Below are 25,328 nucleotides of genomic sequence, written 5' to 3'. Positions count from 1 at the left end.
TGCGCAGAGCTCTGCGTACGTGAACTACAACTCCCAGCACATCCCGCGCCGGAAGAGGGAAGCACCGCCTGCGTATAAGGCCGCCGCGCTGCCGCGCCGCTTAAAGGGGCCGTAGCCTGCGAGAGGAGGTGAGGGGGCCCCGGGGGGGGCGGTCTGTGACTGCTCGGTGCGGGACTCGGTGCTGCGGGGCTGGGCTCCGCTGGGCCCCGAGCAGGCAGCGCCCAGGCCCCGGCGGGGAGCCCGTGGCTTGCTGGGGGCGGCGGCGGGGCCGGGCCTCACCCCCCGCAGCGGCGGCGTCCTGCCCCGAGAGCGGGTGCTGGGCCCGGGCCCCACGTTACCAGTCCCTGGGGCCGGGCCGGGTGTCGGGGCGCTGGGCTGGCTGGGGACACCCCCCGGTGGGCAGCGGGGCCTGGGTTTGGGCCGCCCATCTAAACAGGGAGCCCCTTTCTTCCTAAGTGAGGAAACGACGCCAGGAAACCCGCTCCGGTGCCGGTTGCAGGCAGCTCTGGCCGAGCGTGACGGGCAAAAGCAGCAACAAACGGGACTCGTTCCCTGGTTTGTGCCGTGGAGCTCTGCGAGGCGTTCCTCTAAATCCAGAGGCTCCCATGGGGCTGGAAGGCGCCTGGAGCAGAGATGTGCAGGCACAGATGGACGTGACGCCGGGCAGGGCATGGCGCTGGAGTGGGGCCTCTGGGCTGCCACTGGTGTGTGCTGGTTAGGAAAGAGCGTTCCATGCAGCTCCCGCTGTTCCAGAGGGACAGAGTCTGCTGTTAAGGCCGGGTCTGAGTCAGCAGGGAGATAGCAGATAGCAGGGCAGAGATAAAAGCTGTCACTTTCTCTGTCCGCAGTGTAAGCACGGCGAACTGCACCGGAACCGCGCTGGGCAGGGCCATGGGAGGTTCCTCTCTGCCTTCCACCTCTTCTCACTGTGAGACACTGAAAGCCTGAACCTGGGACCACTGAAACACAGATGGGAGGAAGATAAAACCAAACCCAACCACGTATCTCAGGGTCCCTTAAACCGGGGCTTTAAGTAAAAGCCTTGAAAGAGGATTTGGTGCAACTGCTTAAAGCTGACTGGGAGCTGCCTCCTGTGCTGGGTGTAAGTTGATTTACCAAGTTAAGATCAATTAACTCCAAATAAGGCATAAATAAGATTACACCTTTCTTGGTACAGCTCCGCATGGAAGCAGAGGGAGAAGATGGGAGAGTTTGGACTCCCTGAGCCCTGCTTTCCTGCAGCCTGCCTGGCTCCTCGCTGCCTACAGGGAGCCACCTCCTCCCTATGGGTCCCTCTGTTCTTAAGAGCACCCTTTCAATAGCTGGGAGAGTAAATTCCTCCTCCTGGCAACCCTCCGCTGTTCCATTAGGCAACTTCTGTGGCTCCCTCTTCCTCCCTCCTGCATTTTTAATCTCACCAGGGCTGTTATACAAAACAAGGAGCTCTAAAAGCAACGGGATCGGCCGCAGCATCCCCAGGGAAGAGGATGGTCGAGCCCTGCTGCTGGACTGGTTCTGGCTGGGAGCCCCCAGCACGGGGGAGGCCGGAGCTCCCCCCTCTTCCCGTGCTGAGCAGTGACTCACTCGTGTCACATTTGGCTCCTGCGCTCCCCTCCTTCCCCAGGGGAAGAGTCATGTGTGCTGCGCCGTGGGCTGGGGGTTATTTTGGGAGGTTCCCCTCGCCCTCCCCCTTTACAGCTCCAATTGGGAACAGCAGCGGCCTGACCCAGCTCCAACAGAGTTCAGCTTCTGGGAGGCAGCTCGGAGCAGGGCTCTCTTTGCTCTCTATCCCCACGCTCCCCTCTGCTGCCATTAACGCGTTGTGTGCTCTGGGATGGGGTGGCTCCAGGCCTACAGAAAACACCTGCAAACCGGTGGAGCGGGATTTTTCCGGCGTGGTTTGTGGCTCAGCCCCTCCCCGGGTCCCAGCTAAAATTAGCTCTGTCTTCACAAGAGCTTCGCTTCGCATCTGAACGTATAAATAAAGGCTGGCTCCCCAGTGCTGCCTGGCACTTGGCAGCTCCCATGGCCTAAAAGGCACCACTCCAGGAATGGGGAACAGGTGAAGGGTTGCTCTGTGAGCCCAAAGTGCTGCTGCCTCAGCCCAGGGGCTCCAAAACCTCCTCCAGCCCATCTCACTGCCAAGGTGAAGCCAGGCCATGGGATATGTTTGGTCTTCCAGCTCCCCCTGACGAGTCTTCCTGCTCTATGTGCACACAATGTGTCTGTGGGCTGGGGGGACCCTCTCTGAAAGGCTTTCACTGGCTGGACTGTGCTTTTCTTGGGGCTGCGGGGGTTATCTTGCTGTTCCCCCCCTTTCCTCCAAGCCTTCGCACTGTGGTGGTGGTGCAGAACAGGAATTCCTGCAGGAGCACACAGTGGTGGAGCTGGATGCTCTCTTCACTGTGGGTTTGAATGCATCCTCTTGATGTGGTGATTGAAGGGAGAGGAGCAGGCAGAGAGCGTGGCCATGGGGGCTGGAGAGGTGCCTATGGCATAGGACAATGCTGGGAGGTGCAGAGTCCATGTGAGACCCTCATGTGTTGAACTTGCTTCCTAAATCCTTCTCTTTTCTCCTTCCAGATGTTTCCCGCTGGGCTCTGGCTTTAGGATGCTGGAGAACCGAGAGGAAGTAAGAACCTTTCTGACCTGGGCTTTCTCTGCTCCTGGCTGGGGTGAGGGGTGCTGGGTGCTGGCCAGGGTCTGAGGGGCAGCTGGTGACAGGGGTGGGCTGGCAGTGCCCCCCCCTCAGGCAGTGTTTGTGCCCTAGGAGCTGACCACGGTGCGTGTCCAGGACCCTCGGGTGCAGAACGAAGGCTCCTGGAATTCCTATGTGGATTATAAGATCTTCCTCCACGTGAGTTGTGGCTGTGGGACAGGGGTGAGCTCCAGAGCTGGGTCGTGAGGCTCCTGAGTGGGTTTGTGTGGCCATGGGTGGCTGTGCTGAACAAGGATGGAAGGAGCCATAAAGGGGGAACCCTCAGCACCCTCCTCCTGTGCAGGTCTGAGAGCCAGCTTCTCCCCTGGAGCCTGCTCAGCTTTTCAAGGCACTTTGAGCTCTTCCAAACCTCATTGCTTCGAGGGAATCCCTTAGTCCCTGAGCTCAGGGGTCTGTGCAGGCAAGATCCTGCTTTCCTCTGCTTTGCTGCCCCTTGAGCACATGGATTATGTCCATGTCATGTGGATTATTCCCATGTTTTGGGGTTGTTTTGCAGACCAACAGCAAAGCCTTCACTGCCAAGACCTCATGTGTGCGGCGCCGGTACCGCGAATTCGTGTGGCTGAGGAGGCAGCTCCAGAAGAATGCTGGCTTGGTGTAAGCATGCCCGTGCCTTGTTCTCCCTCCTTTCCCCTTCCTGCAGCCAGACACTGTTTCCCATTGAGCCACATGAACTCAGGACAGATGTGGATAGAAACTCCAGGCACTAACATGGGATATCTGAGCTCCTGGGTGCCCCCGTGTCTCCTTGCTCCGGCCCTGGGGTGACCTGGTTCTTCTGCTCTGTCCCTGCAGGCCTGTCCCAGAGCTGCCCGGGAAATCCACCTTCTTTGTGGGCAGCACGGATGAGTTCATTGAGAAGCGGAGACAGGGGCTGCAGCAGTTCCTGGAGAAGTGAGTGGAGCATTGTGAGGGCTGGAGGGAGGGAGGGGGCGCGCAGCTCCAGCCTGGCTGCAAGGAGGTGACAGTGGAGCTGGGGCCCCTTGGTGGTGTGGGCTCCCCATGGTGCTCCGGCCTCACTCACCCTCCTCTCTGTGTGCACAGGGTGGTGCAGAACGTGGTGCTCCTCTCCGACAGCCGCCTGCACCTCTTCCTGCAGAGCCAGCTCTCGGTGCCCGAGATAGAGGCGTGTGTGCAAGGCCAGGGCCCGCAGACGGTGACGGAAGCCATCCTGCACTATGCCATGTCCAACTGTGGCTGGGTACAGGAGGAGGAGAGCCGCCCTGCGCTGCTGCCGGGGGGGCACCTGCAGGGCAGGTAAGGCAGGAGCGAGCCGAGGAGCTTCCTGGAGCACCCTGCATGGTTTGGAGTTTCCCTGTCCCGGCCGTGCCACAGTCACTTAAGGGAATGCATTGAGCACGTGTTCCCCAGCCCTGCATTCCTGGGGGTTAGGCCATCGGAGCTGGGCATCCTGGGCTGTCACCAGCAGCCTCCTGTGCTGCACACCAGGAGGGTGACCTGCCCTGGCCATGGGCAATGAGAGAGCTTGAGTATCTCGGACCTTAAGCTGAGATTTACAAAGGTCTTTGGCTGCTTTCCTCCCTTAATCTCTGGGGAGTGAGGAGCCTTTGGAGGCTTCCAAGGCTTTCTGTGCACCTTGCCTTCGTCCTCGCAGCATGAGTGGGCTCTGCAGTTCCTCGTGCCCATCGGAGCTTCACAGTGCTTGCTGCCTGCTGGGGAACTGATCAGGCATCTCCTTTGGGGGGGGGTGTCTGGACTCCAGTGAGAGACCTGCTTGAAACAGAACCCTTCTGGCTTCAGGAAGGGCTTTGGGGGTGAGCAGCAGCGCAGGGCCACGGGCAGGTACCGAGGCGGGGTGGCTCTGTCCATCCCTTGTGCCTGCAGCACCATCTGCCTGCTGGCAGCTTCCCCCTCTGCTGCTGGGGGTTTGCGTGCGAGGGCGAGCGGCTGGGAGCCGAGGTTGTGCCGGAGAGGCAGCCGTTGTCTTGGAGACACGCGGGCACCTCAGCCCTGCGTCATTCCCACATCCCTTCCTCTCTTCCCAGCTGTGCCGGCCTGGGAAGCCCTCAAGGGCCAAGCTGCCTGGAGAGCTTCCCGTACTGGAGTGACTTCGGCATGGACGAGCCACACTCGGACAGCCCGGAGGAGCCGGCAGAGCCGCTGGGAGCAGGGCGTGAGGAGCAGTAACTGGCACTGGAGACCTCCCCGTGCCCTGCAGCCCTCGCTGGAAGAGGGACTGCGGCCAAGCCAGGGATGGGCAGGATGGAGGGACTTGGGCTCTGCAGGGTCAGGAGCTCCCGTGCTCTCTCCCTGACGGCTCTCGCCTGTCCTTGACGTCCCCAGGCAGTGTGTTCCTGTCACTCTCCTCTTTGGAGAAGAGATGTAGTGGTTAGTGCAACCTGTGTTTGTTCTTCCCATGGCCTTTGCTCCCGGACTGCAGCAGCAGCAGGGCTCAGTGGCTCTGTGTTCTTGGGGTGTCCCTGGCCTGGGGCAGGGGGCGATGCTCTGGTTCGCATCCAGCACAATGGAGGAAGGTTTTTCCTTGTGGAGCAGGAAAGGGCTCTTCAGTTTAGTCCCTTGTGTTCCCCTCAGGACCTGTGCAGCTCCTGGGGCTGGTGCCCACATGTGGGATGCAGATCCCGTATCCATGCCTGTGGCCTCCTGGCACAGCTCACCCTGCAGGTTGCCTGCACTGGGATGAGCAGAGATGAGCGTGGGGCAGGAGAATGAGGTTTTTCTCTCCTACTCTCCTGAGGGGATGCCCCTTCCATAGACTCCTTCCTTGCACCTTGCCTGCCATGCAGGCAGGCTGGGGCATCCTCCCAGCCAGGATCCAGTTAGCTGGGAAAGCAGGAGCATGCAACTGCCTCAGAGTCAGTGTCCAGCAGCGCTCGGGCTCTGGCTACTCCTATTGCCTCTCCCTGTGTTCCCCTGCACCTCCTTCCTCCCCCCTCAGCACTGGTGAAGGCAGAGCCGACGTGCTCTGACTTGAAATAAAGATGAAGTGGAAGGGACTGGCTGGGTGGTGGCAGTGTCTGTCCTCGCTGCAGGGGCAGAGCCAGCTGAGCCCAGGCCCGGCTCAGTGCAGAGCCATGGCTCTAGGGAACAGAGGGGGTTATCGCACCTCTCACGATGGGGTTGATCCTGCCCTGGGCAGCAGAGAGGACCCTGGCAGGGTCCAGGCAGGGCTGAGGGGTCCCTGAAGTGAGTTTTGGGGTGCTGGGCTTGGCTTTGGGGGGGTCTTGGCCCCCCCAAGGACCAGGAAGGGTTGGGAAAACAAATGTCAGGAGAAGTTCATGGTGCAGGGTGGCAGCTGCCGGCGCGCCGCAGCCATTGGCTGCCCCCCTCATGCATATTCATGGATATTCATGAGCTGTGTAGCTCCAAATGGTGCAGCTGTGAGGCCAGATGTGCCCATGGACCCGCTCCTGTGCCACGCTTGCCCTTACCCACATGTGCCCTTTGCCTGTGCACAGCCTCATGCAGACAACGTGCCCTCAGCCAGGGCCGTATCCTGCCCCTGGCACTCTTTGCTCCATGAGCTTGGCCGGGTACTGCTGCATCCTCCACTTGACACCTCACCAGGAGCCAGCCAGCCCTGGTTGGAAGGTGGGTTTGGACAGGGCAGCCCATGGGGGCGGCATCCCCTCTCCTGCCTCCTTGCAGGGCCCCTGGAGCCCATCTCCCTGCCTCAGGGCTGCACTCTCAGAGCCAGGCACAGCTTAGTTTTAGTGGGGTTGAGCAGCTCAGCAAACCTGTCGGGAAAACGACTGAGAGGCAGAGCTGGCCCTGGGGGAGCACCCAGCCCTGCTCACAGGTACCCCCCCAAGGCTGCTGGTCCTGCCTGGCGGCCCCATGCAGGACTCCGGGGGGGTGACAATGCCCTCTCCATGCATGGGGCCGGCTCGGTCCCCGGCTCAGGGGGCTCTGGCACATGGGGATGGGGAGAGCACGCAGAGCCCCCCTCCCCGGTACCCATCCCCGCCGGGAGCAGACGAGGCCACTGCCCCCCCTCCCCGTGCCCTCCCCGCCTGGCGCTGCTGCTGCTGCCACAACAACGGGTTGGAGCCGGGCCATGCGCTCCAGACAGCGCAGCCTCACCCCCCCATCCCCGGCTGGCGCTGCCGCCGCTGCAGACAAAGCACGGAGCTCCCCCGCCATCACCGCCCAGCGCCGGGGGGGTTCTGCTCTGACCCGCACAAAGCAGCCTCCGCCCGTCCCGCCCCGGTCCTGTGGCCCCAGCTCCTCCTCAGGAAGGGCTCAGCGCTGGATCCCGGTGGTGGAGCTGAGGGGCAGGATCAGGCCCCCCCGGTGCCATTTCCTATGTGTTGGGCTGGGGTAAATGCATCCAGGCAGGGCCAAGCCCTCGTCCCTTTTACACCAGAGCATCCCAAAGGGCTCCTGGGAATGATGCTGGAGAGGTGGATACTGGAGACAGGGGAGGGCTGAGCACAGAGCAAAGGGAGAGTTTCTCATCCAGCTCCAACCCCTTCCACTGGAGCAGCTTGCTCCAAGCCCCTGTGTCCAACCTGGCCTTGAACACTGCCAGGGATGGGGCAGCCACAGCTTCTCTGGGCAACCTGTGCCAGCGCCTCAGCACCCTCCCAGGGAAGAGCTTCTGCCTAAGAGCTCATCTCAGTCTCCCCTCGGGCAGGTTAAAGCCATTCCCCTTGGCCTGTCCCTACAGGCCCTTGTCCAAAGCCCCTCTCCAGGTTTCCTGTAGCCCCTTTAGGCACTGGAGCTGCTCTAAGGTCTCCCCTTCAGGAGCCTTCTCCAGGTTCAACAACCCCCACTGTTCTGAACCGGGCGCCAGCGGGTCCCCTCCATCCAAACACCCGCACTCCTCTGCCGGTACCCGGGCTCACCCTGCGGGCGATGCTCCCGCTCCGGGGCAGCCCAGGCGGGTTCGAGCACCCTCCCCGCGAAGGCCGCGGTCTGCAGGTACCTACCACCATCTAGTGGCCCTTCAGCCAAGTGCGGGAGGAGGAGGATCAGGATGCGCCGCGTTAACCCTCAGCCGCGGGGATCCCGACGGGCCTGGACCACATCTGGGGATGCTCAGAGCTGGGGTTGGGGGCGAAGAGCCGCTGCTTGCACCCAGCTCCGGCTCCAGCCCCACGGCAAGGTCTGGAGCAGCCAAACACGGAGAGGAAAAAGGCTTTATTGTGGGGTGCCACCCCCCGTGCGCCGGTGGCATTGTTGTGGGTACCACAGGGCAGGGCTCTGGTGACGGGACGTGGGTCTCTTCGTGCAACGGGTGCCTGCAGGGTGATGGGGACGGTGTCGATGGTATCTCAGCATGGTCAAGGAGAGAGAAGCACCTGGATTTTGGGAGGGGGAGAGACAGGGGTGATGGTGGGAAGCGGACACTGAGACACTGACGTGGCACAGAGGGGATGACAAGGCTGGGATGTGTCTGGGTGAACGTGGAGGTCTCGCTGCCCCAGGTGGGTACCAGGACTTGGCTGCAGACCCCATCCGCTTTCCCAGCCCTGACCTTGCCTCAGCCTCCCCATCTCCCAAATTCCTCCATCACGGGTCTTGTTTGAATCATCACAGAACCCCAGCCTGGTGTGGGTTGGTGTCAGCGTTGGTGCTGCAGCTCTGGTGGAGGTGGCTGCTGAGGTTCTACCATGCTTCTCCCCATGGAGTCTGAAGGATTTGAGACCCAGGGAGGGCCATGGAGCACAGAGGCATCGTCCCTCAGCCACATCTGGGCTCACCTGCTCCCGTGTAAAACAGAGACCAGGAGATGGAGCCAAAGACAATTCTCAAGGCTCAGCACCCTGAGGATGCTGGTGCACCCCAGAACAGAGCTGCCTCCCCAGCACCCACCTCTCACCTGGGCTGATGGGTCCTCATTGCTCCTCCAGGTCATAGGCAGCTGCCAGGTAATCCTTTGGGACGATCCCAATCACGTTGTTGAGTTCTCCAACCCACCATCCATACACGTTGTACTCCTGAGGGGACACAGTGGGATCAGTGCTGGGACGCTGGTAAATCCACCACTGCCCTTCCTACCCTTCATCCCGCCCCATTCCCCACCTTCACCCAGGGTCCTGCAGGCCACGGCTTGGAAGCTCAGCCTTCAATTCCCGCCTGGGGTGGGAATTGGGGGATCTCATTTCAGATGTCAACCCTTGGGATGTCCCAGGTCCCAGCCTGGAGCTCTCTGCAGCCGGACTGTGCCTGGTTAATGTGCCCCTTCCCAAGGCTTTTCCATGACAGAAGATATTGGAGGCAAATCATAACAGGAAAATCTTCTCCCACTCCCTGTGTGTGTGAGAGCAGGAGCTGGCACACACAGGCCCGAGGAGTTTGCCATCAAAACAGGAGATCTGCATGTATTATGTAAAGGAAATGGATGTTAACAGTGATGTGCACAGCAGCACATCCCGTGTTCCACACGAGCTCCTGCCCCTCCGCCTGCTTGGGGCATTTAATGGGTCTCCAACCTCATCCCTGCTTCCCAACAGGAAAAAAAAGGGCTTTGCTCAGGATTGACTCCCCAGAGGCAGATTTTGCTCCTGATGCTTCCAGACGGTGCTGCCCTCACTGGAGCCAGGAAAGGACCCCTCGACACTCCTGGGGTTGGGATCCCACTGCTCCCCATGGACTCCCATGCAAACCGCACTGACTCACCCCCTCCATGGCAAAGCAGGAGCAGGGAGGGATGCGAGCTGCATCCCAGCAGCCAGGGAGGGAGAATCCTGCAAACCCAGCAGGAAAACTTGGGCTCTATCGGCTGTAGCCCGGAGACCTGCGGGCAGAGATGCACCCCGGGAGTGATGGGGACCCCCGCAAGCCCCGGCTCTGCCATAGCCCCAACCCTACGAGGTGCGCTCAGCCCCCTTCGGCTGTGATGAATGGCAGCCGAGCCCCTCGCCTGCTCCTCAGCCAGGGGAGGGAAATGCAAATGCGAGGCAGGCGAGGCCGCGCCGCTCCCTCCCAGCCTTTATTTCACTGCGCGGTGCCAAGAAGAATTAAAAGAACATTAAACTCCCCGCAATAACGGCGAAGTCCTCGTTTCCGAGTGCCAAATTGCACCGCGCTGCATCATACAGATGTTCCTTAATTATGCTAATTTTTATTAAGCGATTAAAACGAGGAGAGCACTGGCACAGCGAGGCAGAGCCCAGCGCAGCCTCAACTCTGCTCTCATTTACATCCTGCTCGCTGATGCCCGCGTTGGAAAGGGAGGGGAGGGAGGGGAAGCAGGGAATCTGAGGCTGGTTTTGCTGGGATCTACCTAATTACACGGTAATGGGGCCTCTGTGCTCAGGACCTGCCTGGACCGAGGTGGGGAGGAGGAAGGCATTTGGTTGAGATGCTACACACGGGGCTGAAAAGCCATTAGTTGGGAGGGGAATTGCTCCAGCGAGGTCGGCGCACCCGGAGAAGGGAGAGGGATGCTCCTGCTCCATCAGGGCGGGAGGAGCTCAGAGGCTGCACCCATGGGTGCTGGTGCTACACCAGCTCCTGGTCATTTCAAGAGGCAGAGCAAAGCCAATGCTCTGCTCCAGCCTCAGAAGCACAGCAGGGATGAGCAAACCCCTTCCAGGCTGGAATATAACAGGGAACTGGATGTAAGGCTCACCCCATCACCCATCCTCCCAGCCCAGCCATGTCCACAGCCACCAGGCCCTTGCTCCGCTCCCGAAATGCTGTGGTTCTATCCCAGGAGGATGAAAACCCCTCAAAGCGCTTCTCCCTGTTTCATTCCCAAGATCCCTGGTGCGAGCCCAAAGCAGACGCTCCTTCCCATAATCACCCACCACCAGGGTGTTTATGGCGGGTTGGTGCACGGGGCCATAAAAAGCTTTATGCTGCTCATCTCCATCGACAAAGGGAGAAGGAAAAGGGGGAAAAAGAAACAACACAACAGCCACAACCTGGTTGCTCTCCCTGTCTTGCTCCACCGCTCCTCCAGCATCACCCAGGAGAGATGATGCTCCAGGAATGTGAAGCCCCTGAATGGCCCAGCTACCGCTGGGCCCTGTGCCCCCACTGGGGAGGACACCCCATATCCAGTCACCTAAGGTGGGGATGGGGATGGAGCCAATCGTCCTCTCAGGTCCCCCCACCTGGTGGGACCCTCAATGTGCCGCCACCACAGCTCCAATCATCCTTCCAACTCCCTCACTGAGCATCATGGGCTCCCTTCCTCTGCTGATGCTCCCAAGCTCTCCTTTGCCACTGCACTCCCTCATAAACAACCCCGCCGGGCTTCGGGAAGCCCATTAATCACCTCCCTTCACCTAGGAGATCAATGATGCTTTGATGGATGCCGAAGGAAAAGCCAATCAGTCAGGGACTTATCGGTTTATGATTGCTCGGCCCCATTATTAGTGCTTGTGTGCCATACATTATGGTTAGGGAAATGGAGGAATCTGATTCCTGCATGAGAGATGGTGGGAGTGCGAGGGGTCGGCTGACACCAGGGAGTTTTATACCAGGTCAGCTATACATCTCCTTACCTCAAAAACCAGCCCAGAGCTGCAGCAAGCTCTGGAATCAAGGGGGAACTGGTCCTCGGGGAGTCAGAGCTGGAGGTAGCTGAGGGATGTGGCTGGGAATGCACCAGGATGGTGCATGGAGGAGTTAATTTGGGTGATGCTCATCCTTTGCCATGGCCTGCCCCCACCACACTGCTCTTTTGTAGGGTAAAGCCCCATATAAAGCCATGATTCCCACTTGTTTCCAATGAGTCAATTCCCAGCTGCTGTGAGGAGCTGAGGACACACGGCTGGGGCTCGGGCTGGGGCATTGCTCCTTCCCCCTGTCCCATTGCAGTGCCTGTGTCGATGTTGCCCAGGGTGTTGCAGAGCCCCATCCCACCAGGGTCTGTGTATCCAATCCCACTGTGGTCCATGTATCGCATCCCATCAGGATCTCCACATACCAGAAATATGAGCGGAAAAAAATAGGAATAATAAGTAATTACTCCAGTGGTGAGGCATTGCCACAGGATACCCAGAGAAGCTGTGGCTGCCCCATCCCTGGCAGTGTTCAAGGCCAGGTTGGACACAGGGGCTTGGAGCAACCCGCTCCAGTGGAAGGTGTCCCTGCCCATTGTGTTGGAACTGGATGAGCTTTAAGCTCCCTTCCACCCAAAGCAGTCTGGGGTTCTATGACTAAACCCAACCAACCCACAGGCACCATGGCCCAAGATGCCGCTGCCGACAACCCAGTGATAGGCCCCCGCATCCATGGGGAATGACGGCACAGTGAGGAGGGGGGGAGCACGCATCCAGACGGCAGCAGAAGGTGCAGCTGGAGGGGCTGCGAGACAATAGCAGCACGGGCTGGGCTGAGGAGCCGGCGTGGAAGCGCTGTATCAACACCAGTGCGCTCTGACCGCGGCTCCGAGCCTCGGGCACCGCAGGCACAATGCGAGCACAACGTGACGGAAACGTTTAATCTGCTCAGCCCATCTGTGCCGCGCGTTTGGCGGCGGCTCCCCGAGAGAGGCGCCTTCGAAGCTCCACATTGCCTTTAATATTCTCCTAAATCACCTCCCCACTGCACTTCAAGGGCCATTGCTGCAACATCGCAGGTTCATCGAGAGTGCACGGGAGGGAGCGGGGGGGCTGCCGGGGACGGGCTTTGGTTGAGCGCCGTTCCCAGGGAATGGGGTTCCTGTGCCCCTCGGACAGGGGAGAGGGGAGGGGAAAAGAGAAGGGGGTGGAAAACCGGAGGGAAGTGACCGTGCCGGTGCGGGGAGGTGATGGGCAGGGGCAGGCGGGAGCAAACAGGCTGGAACAGGGCAAAAATCACTGCCGAACAATCGCGTTTATTGATGTTCCCTTGGTGCGCGAGGCCGATGTCAGCCCCCTCTCCAGAGAGCCCCATCCTGCTCCAGAGGGCCCTATCTCACTCTGGAGAGCCCCATCCCTCTCTCCAAAGGGCCCCATCCTGCTTCAGAAAGCTCCATCTGGCTCACATATAAAATGGGTGCGGATGCTTGGGTGACGGGGGAGACCCCAAAACAGCCATAGCTTGAGTGGGGTGTCGGAGCACAGCACCCCTGGGTGCTCCCCCCCCACCCCTGCAAATGTTGTGTCCTCCTGAGATGCTCCAGCTCGGGTGCATCCCACTCCATGCCTCAGTTTCCCCATCGCACTAAAGTTAATCCCCCTTAATGTGGCTTTTCCATACTTAGAGGGGGGGTTGTAAGAAAGATGGGGATGGGTTTTAGTGGGGCCTGTAGGAATAGGACAAGGGGTAAAAGTGGGTTTAAATGAAAATAGGGAGATTCAGACCAGATCTAAGAAATGCTTCATGCTGCGGCACAGGCTGCCCAGAGGGTGGCAGATTCCCCATCCCTGGATCACGATCAGGCTGGAGGGGCTCTGAGGGTCCTGCTCTGGTGGGGATGGCCCTGCCCTTGAAGAGGGGTTTTAGGGGTCCTTCTCCAATACAAACCATGATCCTGTGATTCTATCTCCCGAGCTGCCACCCCCAAATCGCCCCACAGCATGTGTGGGGTGCAGGGGGGGCTCCGGGGCTGCAGGGAGGGATGCAGGTTCCGGGATGCAGGGGGTGTCTAAGGGAGAATGCGGTGTGTGTGTGTGTGTGTGTGTGTGTGTGTGTGTGTGTGTGTGATGCTCGCGTTGCCCGGCAGCGCATCCCCGCGTTGCCATGGCAGCCGCATCCACCGGCTCCCGCGCGACCCCGGCGGGGTCAGGCGCGGGTCGGCAGAACAAGAGAGCACCGGCACCGGCGGCAGCGGGACCCCAAGCCCCGGCCCCGGCCCCGTTACCGCTTCCCCCTGGCCATAGGGTGCGGATGGGAGCAGCGATGGGAGCTATCGACGTGTTCTATTAGCGGCTGCTTCCCCGCAAAGGTCACGGCATTCTCTCTCCTTCGCTCATTCATTAACTCCTCATCCGGGTTTCTGGGGCTGGGGGGAGCAGGGGGGGCTGTGGCTAAAGGATGGCGAGCAGCGAAGGGGTCACGGCAATGGAAACAGCTCCTCGACTTCCCGGGAACTTCCCGAACCGGGAATGTGCCAAACCCCCCTGTTCTCCTTTGCACCCGCTCCACAGAGCGCAAACCAACCCCAGCCAGCCCCAGAGCGGCTGCATCCCTCCCTTAGGATTTATGATCCTAATTAACTGATGACCTTGAAACGCGCGTCCTTTCTGCAGGGATTGCTGCAAGGGACCATTTCCCACCCAAACCAGGACCGGGGGGGGGGTCACCGGACCCCTGTGCCCCAGCCCCTTTCTACAACACCCTACAGCCCCAAACACCCCAAAAGAACCAGCACCGGGACCCTCTGGTCCCCTCCACAGCCAAAATCACGCCGAGGGGCCCGAATCCATGGGGGAATCACAGCGGGGAAAGGCAGGGAGGAGGGAAAGAGCCTCAGACTCAGCCGTACCCCCGCCACTGCTGGTTCATAAATGGAAGGCGGGTAGCGGCGGCTGTAATTCGGTGACAGCTTCCCCAGGACATAGCGAGATGCACTTGTGTTATTTTAATTAACTACTGCATTATGCTTTGTGACAACTTCATGGCTACAGCGTAAATGAATCTGGAATTAAAGTCTTACTTAGGCATTCCACTACTTCCCCCCCCCGCCGCCTCCTTTCCCTTCCTCCCCTCCGTGTTACAAAGCAAAAAGCCATAAAATCAAGATGTTCGTTCAGTTACAGATGGAGCAGCTTGGAAAAGAGGGGGAAAACCAGAGGAAAGGAGATGGGGAAGAGAGTGGGAAGCGCCAGCGGCTGGTGGAGGAGAGCACCAACGGGTGATGCTGAACGTCAATGGGGTGTGATCGGTTCCTTCCCTTGACCACAGGGTTTGGTGCTGCCGTGACTGTTGTCATTTCCCACTCGTGATTTGAGGGGATGAAGCCCTGGAAGCTTTAATCCATCGGGAACGGGGTCTGTGGCGATGGAGTTACAGCAAAAGGGAAACTTCTTACTTAACACCCAGGCCTGGGAAGTTCAATTCCATCCCTCTATTAACCCGTCTCTAATGAAACCAGCCCGTACGTGACATTTTGCACTGGATTGGCTTTAAATGTTACCACATCCATTGGTTTAAATGTTATCCTGAACTGGGAGATGGGCTTATAATTATCCCCCGCTCTCTCTCTAATGAATTAAGGTTTCTGCTGTCTGCTGGCATTTGACATCAGCAAAGTAAAACAAGGGGGCTCAGGAACATAAACCCCCCCAGTTTCAAGGGGGGCAGAGATCAGATTTAATCCTCCTCTGCTCTGTTTTGCCCTCATGGAATCATGGTTTTATCCTCACATCCCCTTTAGTCCCCATTAACCACCCCCCAAATCAAAACAACTCCCTTCCATCTACCCGCACACTCTATTAGCCCCATATCCATGTGGATAATACGTAGATCCATAAACCAACAGCAGCCTGGGAAAGTTATGGCTGGGGAGGGATGGTTTTAACGATGAGGCTCTGCTTGCACATTTCCCCTTGTCGCAACCCCAAGTGAAATTTCCACTTCTATGTATGAAATAAGCTGGGAAATCGGCTCCCATTTGTTAATGCCGGGAAGAAAAAGCGGCTTTTTTTAGTCTTTTATAGAAATATCTCGATATTTTTCTCTTTGGCACTCATTTGAATCAGGGCAAAAAGCTCCCCCCCCCCCCCCCCCAAACCGGATTAGCAAGGGGCTCGTTACTAAATCTCTGTCTCATAAAGGCAGAGTTGACTCTGGAGGAGCTGCCGCTCCTAAGGCTGCCTTTGGAAAATGGAAGGATTGTCACACTTAAAGACACAAATTTCCGCTGTAATATATTCAAATGGAACCCTCGGAATCCAATCCTACATGGGCATATCTCATAAATCCCCAATATTTCAGCCTCAACAGCCTCCGATGGTTAGTTTTAAAGATTTATGGGGTAAAAAATTACTCGGTGATGAATATAGTTTATTCTGCGCAGTATTGGAGGGGATAAGGAATTAAACTACTGTCTTTAACAGGGAATTTATTATTACCTCTGTCAAAGCCAAAGTCTTTAACAGCATTTATTATACATTTCAGGGCAAAATAAATGATCAGAGCCTGCCTTAAACCTGAACCCCCCCCAAAGGACCCATGGGCCAGCCCGGTTCATGAGCTGGGGGGCAATGTTTCAACAGCCCCCCAAGAGCACTGGGGCGGCATTGGGGTCCCGTGAGCATGGGGAAGGGACCACCAGTGCCTGCTGCACCGGGCAGGGTGGCTGGTGGGGGTGAGAGCAGCGGGGTTGGGACACGGTGTGGGATGAGGCATTGGGTGAGTCCCAATGGATGGGGCGCAATCTGGGATGCAGCAATGGGGACACACAGGTGAATCCCAATGCATGGGGCACGATTTGGGATGCAGCAATGGGGACACATGGGTGAGTCCCCATGAATGGGGCACCATCTAGGATGCAGCAATGGGGACACACAGGTGAGTCCCAATGGATGGGGCACCATCTGGGATGCAGCAATGGGGACACACAGGTGAGTCCCAATGGATGGGGCACCATCTGAGATGCAGCAATGGGGACACACAGGTGAGTCCCAACGGATGGGGCACGATTTGGGATGCAGCAATGGGGACACACAGGTGAGTCCCAATGGATGGGGCACGATTTGGGATGCAGCACTGGGAACACATGGGTGAGGCCCCATGGATAGGGCACAATTCAGGATGCAGCATTGGGAACACAGGGGCACTGGGGCATCGCCGGCGCTGCCGCCAGCGCTCGGCCTCCCTTTTGTCCTCGCCTGTGCCAACGTCCCCTCATTTGTACAAATTACCTGGGAGGAATGAGGCTGCCAGGGGCTCGTTCTGGACCATTGCTTCCCGCCGGGGGGGCCGGCAGGGATGGCCCTCGCTTGGATCTGACCGGTGGGTGACCGTTGCCTTCCAGCTGACCCCGGCCCCAGCCCCATTCCCCTCCCAGAGGGGTTATTGATGGGATGTGAATGCGGCTGAGCCCCGGGGACCCATCCCTGCAGACCCACGGCCCCGGGATGGACGCTGAGCCCCGTCTGGGCTCATCACACGTTGGCTGCATCACCCAAGAGGTTCAGTGCATCGGGGGGGGGCCGTGGCGTCTCCCCACGAGCGAGATGGCCCCAAACCCATGCAAAATGCCACTAGATGTCACCACACGCCTTTCGCTCCGGGTTCGGGGTATGGGAATATTCCCCCCCCCCCTTCCCTCTCCCCGTTTCCCCCCCTGCTTTCATTGAAAGCAATTGAGAGAATTAACTTATCCGGTTTTATGGCCTGCTTGTCACATCCAACTAAGCCCACTTAAACTAGGAAGTCTCACTGCATTCAAATAATTATCATAACGTGCAAATCACTCAGCCAGGGGGAAGGGGCGCGATGCCGGGGAAAGGGATGCGGTGCCGGGGTCACTGCTTCCTCCTCCCCAGATTCATTCCCTCCCATGCATTATCCCAGCTGGGCTGCACGGAGCAGGGTCGTGGTGTTTTGGGGTCCCTGCAAAGGAGGGTGATGAGGTGGGGAAGGAGCTTGGTCAGATGTGACCCCCCCGAGCCCTGTTATTCCCACTATCCCTGCAGCAATGCAGCACTGGCGGCACTGGGGTGCAATGAAGAGCCTCAAGCCCAGATTTGGGGATGATGAGAAAAGCCCTTGACAGTGGCATTCCCTGGTTCAAAGTCAAAGCCTCTTGGTGGCGAGGGGCTGGGGGCCTACAGCACCAAAGGGACCGCTCCAAGGAGGGATGCAGCAGTGATGATGCTTCCCTTGCATCCCTCCACTGCAGCATCCCTCACGTCCCCAAGTCCCTTCTATCTACCAGTGTCCACCAACCCCCAAACCACTTCTCCCTGCTGCTGCTGGAAATGTCAGACAGGGCCCGAGCAGCAGCGTTTCAAACACACCAGATGGGTTTTTATATTAGCTCCTATTTCATGTTCAGCCGCAGCAGCCGCGCCGCTGAAGCGGCCGCCTCGGCGCTGCCGACTTTGCTTCGGTGAGATTAATTCTGCGAAATTAATTGGGACAAGATTGAAAAGGAAATTAAAACGCAGCCGAACGAACAGGCTTTCAAACACCTTCCCCCCCCCCCCTTTCCTTTCTGCCTCCATCCTTTCCCCCTCCCCGTCCATCGCCGCCTCCGTTCTGCGAGCATCCGTCGCGCAAAGTCATTTATGGGGGAAAAGCTCTCAGGAGCGATCGGTTCCGTGTGAGGGAACCAGCACAAGAGTCGCAATCTGGAGGCACTGAAGAGAGCGAAAACCCTGCCGTGACTCCAAGCTGTGTCCCCGAGCTGGTGCAGGGGGGGACCCGACCTGCTCTGCTGTCAGCAGGATGGACCGAGGCACCGGCGATGGCACCGGTGTCACCCCCTAGATAAAGGAGGTGATGAGCCAGGGCCCTGGGTTCAGTGCCCGGAGCACGTCAGCTCCACCCTGGGGGCCAGCAAGTCACTAAACGCTATTGGAAAGTGCTTTGAGATCCACAGATGGGGAATTCTCGGCCTTCCAGAAAGGGATGGTGAGGCCCAAGCTCCAAGCTGCTCTCTGCCACTGCCAGGGATGCAGCAGCCGCCGAGGGGACATGTGGGAGATGGCCTCAACCATGCCAGCTAAAAGCATCCATCCCATGCTGGCTGCAGCCGGGGGGGGGGGCCCAGGCTGGGTATGGGGCTGCTGCAATGCACAGCTCGGGGCAAAGGGCACCCACACTGTAGGTTCGACCCCAAGGGCTCTGATGGATGGATGGACAAAACCTCCAAGGAGAGGCTGGATGCTGACACTCCCCTGCCCATCACTGCGGTGTCTGATCACCCGCGTCCTCCCTGGGGATATAGGGATGTGCCAAAACAAATCTGATTCACAAGGGCCTGTAGGGACAGGCCAAGGGGAATGGCTTTAACCTGCCAGAGGGGAGACTGAGCTGAGCTCTTAGGCAGAAGCTCTTCCCTGGGAGGGTGCTGAGGCGCTGGCCCAGGGTGCCCAGAGAAGCTGTGGCTGCCCCATCCCTGGCAGTGTTCAAGGCCAGGTTGGACACAGGGGCTTGGAGCAAGCTGCTCCAGTGGAAGGGGTCCGTGCCCATTGGGTTGGAGCTGGACGAGCTTAAAGGTCCCTTTAACACAAACCAGGCTCATCGCTGGCATAAACCGGGGCCGCCATGGTCCGGTGGGACCCGGCTGGGAGCCAGGACAGAGCCCTGCGGTGCTGAGCGGGGCAGGAGGGGGTCACAGCACCACTGCTGATGCAAACAAGTCATTCACCTGCTGAAGGGAGCCCCGGTCACACCCAGCTGAGCAACTCAATTACCCCTGTGCTACCTGAGCAACAGCACGTACGGAGCCCATGGCCATGGGAAGCAGCAGTGAGAGCACGCAGCACCCCGCTTTAGGGCATCTGCAATGCCACGTGCGAGGGCAGCGGTGGCACTGGGGGGCATCCTGCATCCCGCTCCCCCCTCCACTGAGCTGCTCATTGAACTCTGCTTTGGACCAGTTCCATCAGCTCCTGACCTTGCCGTTGAGCCCCACGATGAGCACGGGGATGCTTTACCTTGCTGAGGATGTAGATGAGGTCCCCGCGGTGGAAGGAGAGCTCGTCGGGGTGCTCGCTGCTGCAGTCCCATAGGCCTCGGTAGTAATGGGCATAATCCTGCCAGGGACCCTCTGGGAAAAGCAAAGAGAGGTCAGGGTGACAGGGAATTATATGGGGAAATATTGGGATTGTGGAGTGATGCCTTCTCCCTCTCCCAAGTCCCTCATTTCCTCCTCAGGCTCAAACTGAGCCATGGAGATCCATAACCTGGTCCAAAGGGGACACATGGCCCCAGCACCACCTCTGCAGTGCAGTGTCCCCACCATGCCAGAGGCTGCAGGAGGGGAACACCATTCTTTAACATGGATACTGCAGGCAGGATGCTGCTGGGGAAGGCGACAGCCTTAATGATAGAAACCAAGGCAGGGATTGCAGGCAATGGAACATGGACCATTCAGGAATCCAACAGCACTGAATGGAGTGGGAACAGGGATGGGAGGAGAGCAGGGAGCAAACATCTGCCTTCACCCCCCATTGCAGCAGGGCAGAGAAGGTCCCAAACCTTCTAGGGCACGACACAACGTGAATGCTCAGGTCTGGATGTGCCTGATGCCAGACTGCACTGCTCTGCCCAGTTTGCAGGCTGGGAAGCGGCTTGTCCCAGTGCATCCAACCCATCCTTCCCAGCATCAAAAATCCCATCCCAAACCCCCCCCATTCCCAGTTTCCAAGCACACAAGACAACTGTTACACCACGTTCCTAGGCCAAACTTCAGGCAGGGGACTGCTCTGATGGCACAGGACCAATGTGGGGCTGAATCCAGATGTCAGGACACGGACATCGCCATGATGTGACCCCTATGGATAATTGGAGCCAGGAAAAGCACGTCTTGCAGGGGGCCTGTGCTGCTCTCCACAGCTGAGCCAAGCCCAGAAAGCATAAATAGCAAATACTGAGCACATGGTGGAGGCAATGTTTCTAATAGGGTCTAAGGGACGGAGTGATAAGGGTGCATCTGGAGTGCTGTGCCCAGATTTGATCACCTAAATATGAAAGAGGACATTACAGAGATGGATAATGGCACAGCAGGGAGCAACTGGAATGACTCAGGGACTTGGGGAACTTAGGCTGGGAGAAACCCCCCCGCCAAAGTAGGGCTGCATCCTTTGGAAAGTATTAAAGTGGGAGCACGCAGTGGCGAGGAGAAGATTGGGAAGGGAATAGAAGGAGTAGGAGCTACTGAGTTATTTAAGCTTGTGCTAAGTGCAGGAGCCAGAGGTGATGAACTGGAGGCAGAGGAAATCTCTGAGCAGGAGGAGGAGGCAAGCAGCAGCTTTGGTCATTAACACCAAAGGTCATTAGAGGAGGGTGTGAGGACAGCATCACCACGCAGAGAATAACCTGGGATGGGGGGATGTAAGCCAGTGGCTTGGCAGCGACCTGCTGGTGTCCCCTGTGAGATGAGGGTGGGGAAAGGCTGCTGTGGGGGCATAAAAGCACCGGTAATGCTTGAGCATCGTTGTTAATGTGCTGGCAAAGGGATTTAAGGACAGCGATCCCACACATCAGCTCCTCTGTGCCACTGCTGGGAGGGGAAGAGGCTTGAAATAGGAAATACAGCTTCCTACAAGAGGTTTCCAGAGCTAAAAGTGCCCATTCCCGTGCTGGCGAGCAGCCGGGACCCATGGGTCTGCTTGCCTGGAGTGAGGATGCTGCTGGGAAGCTGGAGCCAACCTTATCCCAGTTCTCCCTCATTTACTGGGAATGCTGGGGAGGTGCCTCCCCCTCTTGCATCTGCTCCTTCCTGCTTATCAAAGGAACGAGAGGACCTTGGAGGCATCTCCCCCCCTCACCAAGGAGCAGAGAAAGGAGCTGTTGGTAAAGCAGAGCTTTGCAGGAGCGCCTGGACACGACAGGACAAAGGCAGAACGTTTTCCAGCCCCCAGGAAGGTTTGCATGGAAGCTCTCACCCTTCCCTCCAGCCCTGCCTTCAAAGGCCAGGCTTTATTGCCTTGGATGAGGAAGATGCCTCACGATGGAAGCGCGGCTCTGCTCTTAATCCCCTGCTGCAGCTTCAAAAGCAGCCGGGATCTTTGTGCCAGATACCAGGAATAGCTTCTTAGAGCAAAGCCTGTTTGCAGGGAAGGGATCCTGGCTCCTGGCTTAGTCCTGCAAGATAAGGCCAGGCAAGGGGGGACTTCACTCTGCAGCCTCTGCAGGGCATGGGGGATGGCCACAACCCTCCTGACCTGCCAGCTCCAGGCTGGGTGGGATGCGGGATGTGGGATGCGGGATGCGGGCTGGATCCAGATGAGCCATCCCAGGACTCCTGCATTCATTCTGCTCCCTTACACAGAGAAGAGGTTGTGTTTAAATAGCCCAAATGCCCCATCAAGACTCCGCGTTCAGAGCAGAGCTGTGATTTCACTGCTTTACACTGATGTAAGTGGCACGAGGGCCTGCTCTTAGGGGTCTTCTCATTAAGAGAACCAGCCAAATGTGACAACTGCATCATTTTCCCCTGCAGCCCCAAGCAGAGGCTTTGGGAGAGGCTCGATCCATCCCAACCCCCTTCCTTGGGAAGCCTGTTGATGCTGAAGCCTAATGACAACATCCACAGCTCCAGGGTTTCACTGCTGTGCCCGCGGTAGGTGACAGGGAGCAGCCTGCGAGGCTTTTCTTTGCTAAGCAGAGGAATTGGGCTCTGTATCCGCAGCAGCAGCTCCAGGCCCATCCAGTGCCAGGGATTAAGCAGCCTTGAGCAGAGCAAATGGGTGTCTTGGCAGGAGCAGCCCAGAGCTGCTCCAGCACTGGGGCATCCTTGTGGCTCTTAGAAATGAGGAACAATGGGTTTCCATCAGTCAGATGCTCATCTGGCTCTGTGGCCATATGATATAATGAAGAACCAGCCCTTTCCCTCCCATCCCAAGGACTCCCATCATCTCTTCCGTGCCCTTGGACCGGAGCGCACATCACCCGGGTCGGGGTTCCTGGGGCTGTGATAACCTTTCCCTCTGGGAACGCAGCCCGGCTGTTCCGAGGCGAGGATTGAACACGGTATTTAGTGTCAAACAGACCCAGGGCTGAAAGCAATCCCCACGCTGCTGGTGACTGCCCCAGTTATAACCACCACCACCAAGCACCACTGCAGGAGGATGCTGATGGGCACAGGCCCATGTGTTCAAATGCCTGCCAGGGTTGTGACAGGCGAGAGCCAAAACCTAGGGGTGCCCTTGGGGTGCAGGCTCATCACCACCTCCAGCACCAGCCTGCATGGAGCCGCGCTCCACTCCCCGCTGAGGAATGCTGGGACAGTTGGGACAGGCAAGGAACAAGGTGTGTGTGTGCAGGCACATCCCATCGCCTCCTGCTTCCCTTACGCTGCCCTGAGGCAGCTGCATGGACACAAAGGATGGTTTGTGAAGATGGGGATGTTGTTTTTCCCAAGCTCGGGGTGCTGGTACCAAGCTCCACAAATCCATGAGGAATGGGGAAATGCTGACGTGCTCCGGTCTCTGCAGGCTGCTGGGACTCATCCCTGTCTTGCTACCAAGACCTCAGTAGAAACAGGCCTGAGCACCCTCCCGGGCTGGGGACAGCTGCCTGAGATGTATCCAAAGGGGTTTGATGGGCAAAGGGAAAGGTTGGATCCGGCTTTCCAGAAACACTGGGAAGTTGGGCATTGGGGTCCTCTGGGAAGGGTGAACCAGCTGGGCAATGCTTGGCATGCATTGAGGAGAGCACAAGCACGTGTGAAGCTGGTTTAGCCACCCGTTATCCACAGCATCCAACACTGAACTCCTCCGGTCTCCATCACCCAACAAGCGGGATGCCCGCTGAGCATCCGCAGGGAGCTGAGCGTCACCACCCCTGCCAGGCTGCGGAGCAGGAGGATGGGCTGGGAAGCTCTCCCAAGCCAGGCTTTGCCAGGAGGATGTATCCCCCTGTGTGCTGGAGCGAGCAGGGCAGCAGGAAGCCCCTGGCCAGCCCAGCCCCAGCGGCTTGGACACAAGCGCTGCTTTCCGGTGCCAGGGAGGAAGCAGGGATGGAAAACGATGCAGGTGGGACTGGGGAGGAAACAGATCTTCCGCTCCCATCCCGCGGCGCAGGTCCTTAAGGAAGAAGCAGGGGTGGAACCTGTGACCATGGCAGGCTCCCGAGCTGCTCTCTCCTGGTGTTTGTGTCCTTCCGGCTTCCCGCTCCCAGATCCCGCCCTGCAGCAGCTTCCTCTGGGCCGTGATTTGCTTCCTGCCCTCTCCCCAGCCCCTCGGGATGCACCGGGGAAGCTGGCTCCCTCTCTGCGGTCCAGGATGGGACAAGGGACAGGGATGGGAGAGCCTCCATCAGGCAAGAGGGGGACGGATGCTGAGGCTCCTCCGTCGAGAGCTCACTAAAGCCATGGGGTCCTGTCCATAGAGGAGAGGCATCCCCCATGCCCATAGCATGGAGAAGATGGGGAGAGCTCCCCCAGCCCAGCCTCAGGGTCTCCTCAGTCACCATCAGCCTGCTCCTGGGGCCTCTCCCACCCTCCTCACAGCCCCCATCACACCCCAGGATGCTCAAAGGCAGCAAGGGCTCAGCCCCCCCCAAGCATTCCTTAAAGTTGGCCAAAGCAGGGTGGGCTCTTACCGCTTCTCTGCCTGCTCCCTGCATCCTTGCTGTCCTCTGGGAAGCAGGGATCGAGCTCCTCATCTGGGAAGGGAAGCACAGAGCTGTCAGGGGAAGGGCTGTGAGCGTTGCTGTTCCCCCAAAGCCCCCAGCAGGCAGAGGGCTGCGAGAGCATCCGACTGCCACAGTCATAAATCCCCGGCTTAATTGCGGCGAGTGGGAAGGGAGGAAGTCACAGATCGTATTTTAAAGCGTGTTGCATAAACCCATGAGTTGTTGTTAACGTGGGGCAAAACAAATCACTTCTTAGGGCCTCATAAATGGGGGCCGCACTTTGCTCCTGGAGGGAGAGCTGCTCCCTGTACAGGCCTGCGCAGGGAACGCAAGGGGGAATGCCGGGATGGGGATGGGAGGAAGGAGCGGGGACAGAAGCAGAAGTGAAGGAGGAGAAAGGGGAGCACAGGCAGGGTGGCGTGGAAGGGAATCATAAGAAATAATACCATGGGACAGGGTAAGGAATGAGGGGCTGGAAGTCATGGGGAAGCGCTGAGAGAACAGCCAGAGACTGATGGGAGCAAGGATCTACATAGGGATAAGAGCTCAAATCCATCTACGTTTGATATCTCTCTGTTTTATACATGTATTTATATCAAGTTTATTGATACCGATTTTCTATCTCTAAAATAGAACCAAACCCATCTGCACCTCCTGCACTGCTGCCTCCTTGGGGAGCATGGGGCAGCCCCGGCCCCGGCTCTTCCAATGCGGAAGGGATGCATCCCTATTGCATCCCAGGGGATGTGGCTTTGCTGTCCCCTTTAGGCAGAGCCAACAGACACCAAGGCTGGGTCAGTGAAGCGCTGGGGCTGCTCCGGCGTCAATCCCAGCGGGAGCTGATCAATGCAAACCAGGTCAGAGCTCCGCTGCCCCTTACAAATTGCCTCCCATGTTGGAGGGTCGCTGCTGCTGCTCCCCCCTTTAGATGGGAAACGGCCCCCAAAAATCTTTCCTAAATAAATCAGACTTTATTGTAGGGGTCGGCCCCTGACGAGGCAGGATCCCATTAGCATTGATCCCAAAGTGAATTATGGAAAGTGGCTTTTGCCTGCTCTTTGCATGTGTAAAAGGGAAGGGAAATGTATCCAGAGCAGTGCTCCCTCCCCATTATTCCCACCCCTCCATCCCCAAACCCTCCCATCTGGATTCCTTTATCCTTTAACTACGGCACCGATTCCCTATATCCCATCTCCTGAGGGGAAGGGCCATCAAACCAGCTCCTGCACGCCAGGAAACCCCCCAAGCCATCCTCCAAAGCAGGGCAGCATCATTCCCCCACCTGCGCCCAGGGGCTCCCCATATCCATGCTCTGCACATCCTGCATCCTGCAGGCACCGCTTCCATCCCGGAGCCAGGCTGTCCTCAGGAAACCTCTTCCCAGATCCCTTCTCACACGCAAACACAAGCTCCTTGGGAAGCATCAGATGGGGCTGGTGCAGGAAAACACGTGCCATGGAGGAAATGGTACCTCTGCGTTTCCAAGCGGAGC

The 25,328-nt window shown here is 58.4% G+C and overlaps 2 protein-coding genes across 3 annotated transcripts in view; one reads left to right on the top strand and one right to left on the bottom strand.

Moving 5' to 3' along the window:
- Positions 1 to 8: 8 nt before the first annotated feature.
- Positions 9 to 5,679, top strand: SNX11 (sorting nexin 11). 2 transcript variants are annotated; one of them, XM_080633403.1, is made up of 8 exons: positions 9 to 128; positions 849 to 1,102; positions 2,584 to 2,632; positions 2,771 to 2,857; positions 3,216 to 3,316; positions 3,515 to 3,613; positions 3,764 to 3,976; positions 4,726 to 5,679. In XM_080633403.1, exons 3-8 carry the CDS (start codon positions 2,612 to 2,614, stop codon positions 4,865 to 4,867), a joined length of 663 nt encoding a protein of 220 aa, XP_080489529.1. In that variant the 5' UTR covers positions 9 to 128; positions 849 to 1,102; positions 2,584 to 2,611; the 3' UTR covers positions 4,868 to 5,679. The 2 variants fall into 2 exon arrangements, with proteins under 2 accessions (XP_080489529.1, XP_080489530.1); XM_080633404.1 differs by lacking the exon at positions 9 to 128 and adding an exon at positions 164 to 704.
- A 2,568-nt stretch (positions 5,680 to 8,247) lies between these two features.
- The window catches only part of SKAP1 (src kinase associated phosphoprotein 1), a 138,161-nt gene continuing 121,080 nt past the window's right edge, over positions 8,248 to 25,328 (bottom strand). Inside the window, exons 10-12 of the mRNA XM_080633345.1 lie at positions 23,804 to 23,866; positions 19,192 to 19,304; positions 8,248 to 8,640 (exon numbers count right to left, since the gene is read on the bottom strand). Coding sequence (XP_080489471.1) covers positions 8,539 to 8,640; positions 19,192 to 19,304; positions 23,804 to 23,866 — 278 coding nt within the window. The 3' untranslated portion in view covers positions 8,248 to 8,538. The remainder of the gene's footprint in view (positions 8,641 to 19,191; positions 19,305 to 23,803; positions 23,867 to 25,328) is intronic.

The sequence above is a fragment of the Psittacula echo genome, assembly GCF_963264785.1.
Source record: "Psittacula echo genome assembly, chromosome: 23".
NCBI classification, from domain to species: Eukaryota; Metazoa; Chordata; class Aves; order Psittaciformes; family Psittacidae; genus Psittacula; species Psittacula echo.
This window is presented reverse-complemented; position numbering and strand designations above follow the sequence as displayed.